At 46.3% G+C, this 11,634-nt stretch overlaps 1 protein-coding gene across 2 annotated transcripts; it reads right to left on the bottom strand.

The window, feature by feature from the left end:
• Nucleotides 1-4,020: 4,020 nt before the first annotated feature.
• Nucleotides 4,021-11,314, bottom strand: LOC105991916 (3 beta-hydroxysteroid dehydrogenase/Delta 5-->4-isomerase type 4-like). 2 transcript variants are annotated; one of them, XM_013024668.1, is made up of 3 exons: nt 11,170-11,314; nt 6,948-7,112; nt 4,021-4,857 (listed from the first exon to the last, which is right to left on the bottom strand). In XM_013024668.1, exons 1-3 carry the CDS (start codon nt 11,312-11,314, stop codon nt 4,046-4,048), a joined length of 1,122 nt encoding a protein of 373 aa, XP_012880122.1. In that variant the 3' UTR covers nt 4,021-4,045. The 2 variants fall into 2 exon arrangements, with proteins under 2 accessions (XP_012880122.1, XP_012880123.1); XM_013024669.1 differs by lacking the exon at nt 6,948-7,112.
• Between the last annotated feature and the right edge of the window lie 320 nt (nt 11,315-11,634).

The raw sequence follows: 11,634 nt of genomic DNA, 5'->3' as shown, positions 1-11,634 counted from the left end.
GAACTCAGTACTTGGGTGCTGTCCTTGAGCCTTTTTGTTCAAGGCTAGTGTGAGCCACAGCTCCACTTGTGACTTTCTTTGCTGAATAATTGGAGATTAAGAGTCTCATGGACTTGCCTCCTGAGTAGCTAGGATTACAGGCATGAGCCAATGACTGTTTCTAAAAATATTTTTTGCATTTACATTATTTGTAACTCATCTTTTAAAAAACATCCACCTTTGTGAAATGAATCTTATGATTCTCTCTTTTGTCTTTCCTGTTCTCTTCTTAATTATTATTACATTATTACTAGCATGTGTACAATCCACCATGGGAAAATGAGACAGTAAATTTGACCTTTCTGATCAGATCTACATTTTATATTAGTAAAGTTAGAGGAAATCATTGTAGAAATTGGACCTACCTGCCAAGACCTGAGTGATAGGTATAGTGTGTGGGTCGTAGTCTGGTCATCTGGTCACATATGGCTTGCAAAAGAGGCATAACCATTACTTCATCTGGAAGTTAGCATTTCAGACTCCTCTGAAAGCCCCACTTCTCACACAAAAGATACCTTCCAGAATCTTCTACCCATTGAACCACCAGAGATACATTCCCTTAGGAATAAACTAATATTGGTCTGCAACAATGGATCTATCTGAAACTGTAGGTCCTTTAGCAACTCAAACATCCTCTTCCACTGTGCAGAACTGAAAAAAACAGACCTGCTGATCTAATTAAGTTCTCTCACAATCCATTTGAGTGAAATAAATGAGACAATTCCTTTACAGCAATCTCTCTGGCTTCTGTAGTTTCTTAGAATTACCCTTAACCTGAGCAATGGACCACATTGTAGACCAAAGGTCTTAGTTCATGATAGCTTTCCAGTTTTAATCTTGGCTGGAGCTGTAAGGAAGTTGGTCTAAGTTCAGACAATCAGGAAGCAGTCTGTCCCTTTCACCTATCTTACATTTAATAAAAAAGATCCCAGGGCTAGGAAGATGGCTTAGTGGTAGAGTGCTTGGCTTGCATGTATGAGGCCCTGGGTTTGATTCGTCAGCACCACATAAGCAGAAAAGCCAGAACTTGCACTGTGGCTCAAGTGGTAGAGTGCTATCCTTGAGCTGAAGAGCTAAGGGACAGGGTCCAGGCCCAGAGTTCAGGCCCCACGGCCGACAAAAAAAAGATCCAACATTTCACTTTTTTCCTGTAAGCTTTTATTTCTGCCCCTTATATTTCCAGTGGCTTTCAGTGAAGCAGAGGTCCACCATACATAATCTAGTGGGTTCCCAGGACTCATTGCTGAGATTCAGCATCATTCTAGTAAATTCCATTCCACTGACCCCCAACTCTGCACTATTTAAGTCAACTGAGATTAAAAGCTACATGGCAGAGAATAACGAAGTGTGTGTGTGTGTGTGTGTGTGTGTGTGTTTAAGTTGATGTCCAGAAAAACAGATTCAAGCAGTCCTGAAAATGAGCTCCCTGGGTATACATATGTTGACAGGAATAACAAAGTTCTAAGATCAGCTCCTATGGAGGTGAGGTAGAGGCATCTGCAGCCCAGGGGTAATGTTCAGCTGTGAGCTTGGTTGAAATCTGCTTAACTAAGTGGTTCTCAACTCCTTTTGCTTTATCTCCACTTTCAAAAGTGCCTTCATACAGTGGGTAACTGAGGAACTGAGGCCAGTGCAGATAGCATGACCTTTTACTTGGGCTAGCAAATGCCCTGCCTACATTTTTTCACATGTCTCCGTTCACCTGAAATGCTTTTGCAGTCACCTTGCGTTTCAGGAATGTCAGAATCCATGGAAGAATCCAAACTTGTCAGTGCTTCTCAAAATCAACAGCTGTTGACAAGGCTCCAGCTGTCCACTCCTTAGCTAATCATCCACTTGACCATCTGGTTACTCCTTCGATCATAGACCTCACATTTGACCTCAACAAGGGACTTAAGCATGCATTCCTGCTTGTGTTCTTCCTTCATCTAACCCTAAAGCTCAGATCTCATCTGGAAGACTGGCTGAATTTCTTTCTGTCTCCTTCCATGTGCAGACCTATTACTAAATCTTCCCTTGCCTTTCAACAATTCAGATCTCCTTACAGTCTACAGTGGAATGAGTGGCCAGGTGTGACAGGTGTAATCTTCAGTTTAGGACCCTAGCCTAGTGTTACTCTGGGTACAGTCACCCTATAGCCATGGTTGAAGCGTGAAGAACAGGCAGAATGAAATATGATTGGACGCCAAGTAAATGCCTCAGTGCTAAGAGTATGAAAGGGGAAAGTTGTGTGTTTGGCTGTTGTATACCTTCCTTGAAAGATCAAGGCCAGGGGCCACCACAGCCTGCCTTATTAGGGAAGGATAGGGGAACGACTCTGGTCGTAAGCCCAAGAAGTACATATCACAATATCATACCCCTCTTCTTCTCTCTGCCCCATCATGACAAAATCCCTGCATCCACCGCCACCAGAAACAGCAGGAAGAAAATGAAAAGTTCTAACCTGTTCCGCTGTTGAAAGGTAGATCGTCCCTAAGAGCCTGTGTTCTTTCCTCACCTGTTATAGTGGGGCTGGAGCTTTATACGCTGACCTCTGAATGTAATAACCTTTGATTCTTGTTGTATGCACATTACAGGTGCTTCCTAGGATAACACTGCTTTTGTATTTGTAAATGTGTTAATAATGTACCACTAGTATCTGTTTCCAAATACATGTGTGTACATTCCTTATCAGTGTGGGAGTGGTGGAATTGAGGCGAAGTCATTGGACAGGTAATTATGGAAAATGGGACATTCTCTACTCTTGAAAAATAAGATGCTCACAGGGCTGGGAAGGTGGCTCAATGGTAGAGCACTTGCCTTGCATGCCTGAGGCCCTGGGTTCGATTCCTCATTACCACATAAGCAAAAAGAAAAAAGCCAGAAGTGGTGCTGTGGCTCAAGTGGTAGAGCACTAGCCTTGAGCTGAAGAGCTGAGGGACAGCACCCAGGCCCAGAGTTCAGGCCCCATGACCGTACCCAAAAACAAAAAAACAAAAAACGTAAAGAATTACCCATTAACCATTTCTGCATATTTTATCTTGATGGTTATGGCAAATGCTTGTCATCTGCCGTGGACTTTGACAAATCATAGTTTGCATGGTCTCTCTGCATTCCACAGAAACATGGCGTTAGCAGGTAAGACCTGTAAACAGAACCTTTCGCCTCTTAGTGATCATACCTGCCTCCTTGTTTGCATTTCAGTGAGCCCTTAGGATTATGGGAATGCTGGGTATTTGTCCTGGAGGAAGATAATCACAAATCTGGGGTCACCCAAGTTCTTGAAGCATCAAACCTTTTCAGCGTCCTGTTATTTATTTTGCAAACTGTTCATTGTTAAAAGGGTTTACTTTCTGGAGTTTCATTCGGGAATATACTATAGTCATCTTGCAGTGTGTGTATGCATATGCCCTTGTACGTGTTTATGTGATAGATTGTTTTGAGTCTAAGGCCCATGGATAGGAGAGAAACAGGCACCTTTTAGGGAACTCTGTGCCTGTCTTGTGGTACATGCCTAAGTACTGCTCCCTTCCTGAAATGTCCACCATCCTCCTCCTGGTTCCAGGCTGCTTTTTGTAGTGGGCCAACTGCAGGTTAAAGAAAGAAAACTGGTAAAGCATGTTCACAGATAGACTCTTTGTCCATGTCCAACATAAGATCTTTGTTGTTCTCTCTATTGACTTTCATTAGGAGTGGGAATTTAACAAAGAAAGAAATGCAAGAAGAAGAACCAAAGAATCGAAGCTCCAAGTCACAAAGACCCCAAGTGGCTCAGAGCAGCTACTGGAGCCAGACACTGCAGGTGAGACTCAGCAGCTCCTCTGTGTACCGGGGTGTCGGGGTTAGGGTGGAAGCTTCTGGGTGGGTCTCAGGCTGGGAAGGCTCCTGGTGGCCCAGGGTGACCCTCATTGGCCCTGGTGTCAGAGGGAAGAGGGAATCAGGGCCTGTGCCCCAGTCCCTTTCTGGAGGTGACCAGGGGAAAATGGGGACAACCCCCCTGACAACACTCAGCTCCCCATCTGTCACCTCACTGAGCTTTTGACTTCAGCGTCCCCTTGTGCAGCTTCACGAGCGAGCCGATCCACTCGGTGGTTTTCTGCTTGGCTTCCTCCCAGCTGAAGCGTGGCTCATACCCAAGATCTCGCTGTGCTTTCTTGTAGGAGAAGGTGTACACGCTGTTTGTGAGTACCACTAAGTGTCGGGTAAAGGAGGGTCGGTACTCGTAGATAGGACGCAGCAGGAAGCTCACTGCTTCCAGCAGGAAAGCCAGCCAGTACAGCAGGAAGAGAGGAGGGGTGGGCTTAGGATCAAGGCAGAAGCCCCATTCTTTGCACATTATGTAATTTAAGTCATCATAGCTTTGGTGAGGTGTGTCATCTGAGATGTAGTAGAACTGCCCTTGGATGTTTGGTGCCTTCTTGGGGTCCCTCAGGCCTCTGCAGGCCAGAATGTGGGCCCAGGCCACGTTGCCCACATAGACGGGGTTGACCAGAGACAATGGGCCTGTTTTTCTAAGCACACCATTGGTTCTAAGGGCTGTCATCACAATGGGAAGAAGGAATTTGTTTCCCTCCCCATAGATGTACATAGGCCTCAAGGAGCAAGTATGCAAAGTGCCACCGTTTTTAAGGGTGCACCCGTTGGCTGCCAGCACAGCCTTCTCAGCCAACTTTTTGCTGTGTGGGTATGGGTCAGTCGATATGCATTCATGATTCTCTTCCTCCTGGGCATTGTGGATGATCTCATTGTAGTTGTTGGGCAACGCTGTCTCCACTGTGCTGGTATAGATGAAGATGGGTACACTTGCGTGGACACAGGCTTCCAACAGGAGCTGGGTACCTGCCAATGGCAAATATGGCATCAACGTGAGGAAATGAAGTAGAGGGTTTGCCATCGCTTCAAAGGTCATCTCTGTCCTGTACCCAATTGGAGGAACCATAGATATTAGCAGGCTTTTATCAGACCAAGAGTCAAATATGGAAGTGATAGCCACAGGTACAGGAATAATGCCCAAAGCAACAGATGCTGACTTGTGGGACCATAATCCCATGTGTCTGTGTATGAATAGATGTATTTATGAGTATGTGTTTGTGATTATAAACATATTCTTTGTCATTTTTTTCCTTTCCAGTATAGTGGCTTAAGTTAATTTTTATAGACACCATTTCATAAAAAAACAGTTATTTTAAGTGCATAATCTCAGGAGCCCATAGTTGTTTTTTTTTAGACAAGTGGAATTCACCCAAGCAAATAATGTAAATGTACATTATTCTGTTGTTTATGCTTTTTTATATATGTCAATAAATCTTTGTCACATGATCATTCTGTGCCTCAATGGGCAAGTTGTTATCTAGCTGGTAGATGTTAGACACCCGGCTGCTGTTGTGGGTTTTGTGTTTCCTGCGAAGCCACTTCTAGGTCTTTCTCTAACTTCATTGACTCAGAAATGAACTGCGTTCTCTGGTTCTGCACTGGTCTTTTCTATTGAGCGTGGTGGAGAACTAGTGAGCGAAATGTGCCCTCGGCTGGGAACATGCACACTGTAGAGCTTGGTGGGCTCCTGTGTCACTAAAGCGTTTTGTTCATGGTGGAGAGGCAGAGTGTCTTCTCTAATCGAAGGAAAGACTGTCCTAGCAAAGGCAATATATTGAATTGAGTGTTAGATTTATATGTATTGAAGAGTCTTACTGTAATTTTATCTTCAGGACTTCTAATCTCATTTTGTTTTAAGATAAATATGGTAGAAGTGGTGCTGTGGCTCAAGTGGTAGAGCACTCGCCTTGAGCTGAAGAGCTGAGGGACAGCACCAAGGGCCCAGAGTTCAAGCCCTATGACCAACCAAAAAAAAAAAAAAGAGCTAAGATAAATATGGTGGCCAAGTAATATGGACTTAATTTCAGCAGAATAAAAATAATCATTATTGTGAAGCATTTTCTTAACCTGTGACAGTGTTTAGTGAAGGTTCCACCTGTAACACAGTCCCTTTTGTCTTCCACCTCTCCTGTTGGAAAATGAACCAGGTAGTCCTTAAAAGCAGAGACCAGAACTGAGTCCTTGAGACACCATCCCCCATGGTGGATAGAGAGGGGTGTGGTGAATTTGACACTAGAATGGGCCACTTCTGAGATAGTGCTGGAAATCCAAAACCAACTGGCGGCTTTAGAAGAGGAGCCACCGAGTGGTGATATTGAAAGACAGGTGATGAGAGGGAAAGGACCAGGATGCACTGGGGCTGCAAAGAATGGCTCTTAGGGGTCAGAGGAACTTCAAAACAAAGACAAGGCAGGCCTCTTTGAGGGAATGTGTTTAGATTTGTACTAGATTAAGAACCTACATTTCAGAAAGAGCTGCCAGTCATGGAGGGATGAGCAGCTGAGGGGTGACTCTGCATCTGGCTAGGACCAGCTCCCCAAGACCAGTCCCGTGGTGAGCTGAGAGGCTGTCATGGAGAGCAGGAGAGGTGTTTGGGGAAGGCGAGTTCTGAACATGTTTCCTAGCAGAGCTCTGTGGGGTGGCTTTGCTACCCTCTCTAGGGGAATCCTGACTTCAGGTGGGCTCTGCATGGGGGTGTTAAGCGCCTGGTGAGGAGGCAGGGTGAATCGATATCAGGGATTTGGGGTCCAAGTCTGGTTGAGGTTGGAATGTATAAACAAGAGGAAGAGGTCTTCTAGCAGCTGGAGACATACAGGTGTCTTTAAATCTCTGCTCACCCTGTGAGGCATTCCACATTCTTGCCCTTTCTCAGCCTTGCTTTCTCATAGAAAACACTGAAACCACAGCCCTGAGTTCTCTGGGCTGGGACTGTTGAACTTAGGCAGCAGCAGATCCGGCTCAGGCAGGAGCTGTTATAATGGCTTATTTTCTCCCTTTTGTCATCTGTGTTTTCATCCGTGTTGCCATTTGTCCCCCCTCTCCCCAAGGTACTGTACCTGTGAGGTTGATGTCCATGATGGTCTGTCTGGGATTGATACCATTGACATCAATCAGAGCAGCGGTGTGGATGACGACTGAGACTCCCTGGCAGGCTCTCCTCAGACACTGGGCATCCAGAATGTCCCCTTCCAGCACTGTCACCTTAGCCTTTGTCTGCAGCTCTGTGGGAACAGGAGACTGGGCACTGGAAGGTTTTCTTGATGGATCACAAGAGTTCCTCCTGCAGGTGCCCATTACCTTGGTGTTCAATTACAATCTTAATGCGATCATGTTGGGAGAGGCAGGGCATTCAGTTAATGGAATAGCTAAAAAGACACAGGAATGAACATCTGTAGCTCTTAGTGGGAACAACAACAAAACCCTTTCCATGGCATCCTGTCTATTGAAATGCATCTGAACTGTGTGCTTAGAACATAAGATTCATTTCACAAAGAGAAGCTGGTAATAGTTAGCAAGATCCGAGGGAGAGGTTGTGAGGGTCGGATATATGAGGGAACACTGTTTTCCCTAGCTTTGTGGGGAAAGGATATTTGTATGTAGGTTTGGCGTTGACAGAGAAACAGTTTCAGAGCTGTAGTTTAGAAAGCTAACAGTGGCATCAGATTAAGCTTGAAATAGAGAGCTATGTGATGGGTAGATTAGCACAATTGTGACTGAGCTCTGAGGAGGTGGAGCTAGGTTCTAGAGCAGTGATTGAAGGAGGGAAATGTAACAATGAAGAATACTTCCTTTCCCTGACAGGACTTGGTAGTTACTGTCTGGGTATAACACAATAGGCAAGTTCCTGTCAGCCCTCTCAGTCCATGCTTGAGTGAGTAGAGGTAGGGTGTAGCCATTGATGAGGAATTTAGAATGGCTCTAGTGGTAAACTCCACCGAATCGCTAAGAAACTACATACTCTGAGAGCTGACATCACTGTAGCAAACCAGTCAGTGTCAAAGGCACTGCTTCTATAGCCAGCCAGCCATCCCAGGGCAGTGGGAACATGCCAGTGTGCTCTTTCCTGAAAACAACTCTAGACAGCATTGCTTGTCAGGACACCACCATTATGGCTGCCAAAACAAGCACAGGGCTTCACATAGTCTGTGTGAATGCTGTACTCCATGATTTACACATACATGTAGTTTCCTTTCCTACTGATTTCTGACGGCTGAAGTATAGGTGAGGCATGTGAGACCAGAGCAGCTCAGGACACACTTCCAGTGTAGATGCCAACCCAGAACACCCTGCTTCTAGACCTTGCTCTCTTACCCCTCTAGCCCAAAGGTAGGTCTAGTGGCTTACAACCAACTTTTGAGGCAGAAAAAGGATGAATCAATTGAACTGAATTTGACAGTGAAGTAGGACTACTTTCTCTCCCTCCCTCCCTCCCTCCCTCCCTCCCTCCCTTGCTTCCTTCCTTCCTATATTTTTTTTTTGCCAGTCATGGGGCTTGAACTCTGGGCCTGGGGGCTGTCCCTCAGTTCTTCAGCTCAAGGCTAGTGCTCTACCACTTGAGCCACAGTGCCACTTCTGGTTTTCTAGTGGTTTATTGGAGATAAGAAGCTCACAGACTTTTCTGCCCGGGCTGGCTTTGAACCGCGATCATCATATCTCAGTAGCTAGGATCCTTAGTAGCTAGGATAGCAGGCGTGAGCCACCGGTGCCCAGTGGACTATTCTATTTCTTAATCCTCTTCTCAGTGCTGGCTATACCAGGCCCCTTTCTTTGGCAGGCCATCCTAGGAAGGCTCTCTGGTGGATGAAGAGGGACACAGGAGAGACTGTTGGATTAAGATATGTACCTGAGAGTGGACTTCTCTGATTCTGCTCCACTGGGCTGTGCCTCACTTCCCTTCCCTTCTCTCTTACTGGTGTCTTCAGACAGACTGGCTCAGAGGAGATAAGGAGACCAGACAAGAGCAGCCCAGAGCCAAGGGCTATCACAACAAACAGGGTACACAGATTCTGGTGCAGGGAGGACACAGGGGTCCCCATTTCCTTCCCTTCTGCTGCCTGTCCCATGCACAGCAGCCACCAGTTCTTCCCTGGGGTGTCTCTTCTTCCCTGCCTGGCATTAGGTTCGTGTTTGAGTCTACTAGGATTTATAATTGGTACTGATCCTGTGACAACTTTTATTCCTAAGGAGTAAGCTGGAAATTTGGAGTGTCCAGAGAGAAGCAGAGAAGAAGATGAGAGCTGTGGAATGTCCTGTGTGTACCACGGAGGGCCGAGCAGATAGCCAGGGTAGACATGGCATACTCCTGCAGATAGCCAGGGTAGACATGGCATACTCCCAGCCTGGAGTAGGGTGTGCGAAACTGCTGAGCACACAGTTGGACAGCAAAACTGATTGAGCATTCTCTGGACCAAGAGTCAGAGACCAACTGGAGAGGTTGTGTCAGGGATAAGGCTATCACCTCAGTCATTAGCTCTTAGTCTTTATTGCTAAGGAGAACTATAGAATTGAGCTCCAGAAGATTCAAGTAGGTTGCACAGAAGTGAAGATGAAAACATATTCTCTGGATAATGAAGACCCTTCCGCACATAGCCTACTTTTTCCCTGCTCTTTCCTTCTGACTAGGAAACGTGTCCGTACCCCTAAGCACCACTAGATGGCCAACTCTCACCTGATTACGGATCTCAGCGCAGGGAGCCCAGACATTTATCTGGTAATGCTTTGGACAGCCTCGGCCTGCCTGCCCCGTGAGACTGGCTGGAGCAAGGGAACAGGCAGTGTGTTCAGGGAGAGAGCTCTGCTCTCCAGCTATCAGATGATCTTTCCTTTATGCAGCTTAAAGGCCTGACCATCTGATGGCTGAGCAGCTTTTCCTACCCTCTCTACAGGATCTGAGGAGGAAGCACATGGCAAAGCACTGGCCGTCTAGCTGCTGTGTTTGCTTCACAGGCAGCAGTTTTGGAAAGAACAACAGACTTTCCAGAACGTGTTTCTTAGTGGGGCTGAGGAAGAGAGGGGCCTGGGGGTACGCTGTAGAAGAATCAGGGTGTGTCGCCCTGCTTATGCCACAGTAGTGGCCAAGTACCTAACACCAGAAGCTCGGGAGCACAAACCACATTCAAACCATAGCACACCTCCATTCCCATGAGGATATCAACTGCTGTCAGCTGTGTGAAAACACTAATTTTTTTTTTTCGGTCGTGGGGCTTGAACTCTGGGCCTGGGCACTGTCCCTCAGCTCTTCAGCTCAAGGCTAGCACTCTACCACTTGAACCACAGTGCCACTTCCAGCTTTTTTCTTTTTGCTTATGTGGTGCTGAGGAATTGAACCCAGTGCCTCATGCATGCAAGTCAAGTGCTCTACCACTGAGCTACCTTCCCAGCCCCCTGTATTATGTATTTGTGCACAGTATTATGTATTATGCATTTATGCATGTATGTACTCACATTTATGTTCTATTTTTTCTTAACTTTGACACAAAAATGTAACCAACTAAAATGACCTGTATTTTATTTCACCCAATAGTCTGAGTAGACTATTTAAAACTCAACAACCACCAGCAAGCAACCAAAAAGCCCATAACTGTAACCCCTCTGTACAGCATCTTTACAATAAAATAAAATTTTAAAATAAAAGTAAAACAAAAGCAAAACCAAAACAACAAACAACTAGTCTTTGGCAATCAGTAGGGGATGAGCCTATGCCCTCAGTACTTTAAAGAGCTGGAGCCTAAGCCCAGCACCGGTGGCTCATGCCTGTCATCCTAGCTACTCAGGAGGCTGAGATGTGACAATTGCAGTTCGAAGCCAGCCTGGGCAGTAAAGTCCATGAGACTCTTATCTCCAATAAACCACCAGAAAACTGCAAGTGGCGCTGTGGCTCAATGGTAGAGCGCTCACCTTGAGCTGAAGTGCTAAGGGACAGCTCCCAGTCCCACACTGACAAAGGAAAAAGAAAGAAAAAAAGAGCTTGAGCATAGGGGGAGAGCTGATGAGTGATTTCTACAAAAGAAGAGAGGCCTGGCATCTCAGCAACTGCCTGTGTCTGCTTTTTGCACGTCCCTGGCAGGCTGTAATCCACTCTCCCAACAGCTGTGCACAGCTCACTGCCTACTTGGGCTGTCCCACTTGGCTCTGTCCTTCCTGACTACTGATGAGTGGGTCCACGTAACGGGAACCTGAGGGACCACGCATCCTTCCACTTCCAGCCTGGACCCTGTTCTCACAAACCCAGGATTCACAATGGAGCCATACCCTGAAGCCTTTTGCTTGCTTACTTACTAGAAAATTCTTCTCTGGTGTCTGGTCTGAAGTTTTTGTCCAGGGCCCTGATCTCTTGCAGGTCCTTCTCCTCCATCAAGAAGCTGATGATCTTCTGGCCTAGAAACCCCCCAGCTCCCGTCACCAGACAGCTCCATGCAGCCATAGCAGGCAGTTCGGGAGTCAGAACACCCCAAGGAGCACGTGGGACGGCAAGCGGCCGTGGAGAAAGCTGAAAATAGAGTACAAGTTGAATGAGTACAGGGTCTCAGAAACGCCCCATGTCCACTCCATTCCATTTTTGCCAAAGAAACCCCCCCCAAAATAAAACCCCAAGTCCCTAGACCTACTTAACCAGTCTTAGGAGAGGTGGAACAATTTGGATAGTGCTCACCAGTGAGACTGATAGAGGCAGTCAGGCAGTGGTCTGGCCGCTGGTCTTCTCATCCTGGAGCTTTATATACTGTAGCATCTGATTCAGCCTTA

Source organism: Dipodomys ordii, unplaced genomic scaffold (assembly GCF_000151885.1).
Source record: "Dipodomys ordii isolate 6190 unplaced genomic scaffold, Dord_2.0 Scaffold78, whole genome shotgun sequence".
NCBI lineage: Eukaryota > Metazoa > Chordata > Mammalia > Rodentia > Heteromyidae > Dipodomys > Dipodomys ordii.
This window is presented reverse-complemented; position numbering and strand designations above follow the sequence as displayed.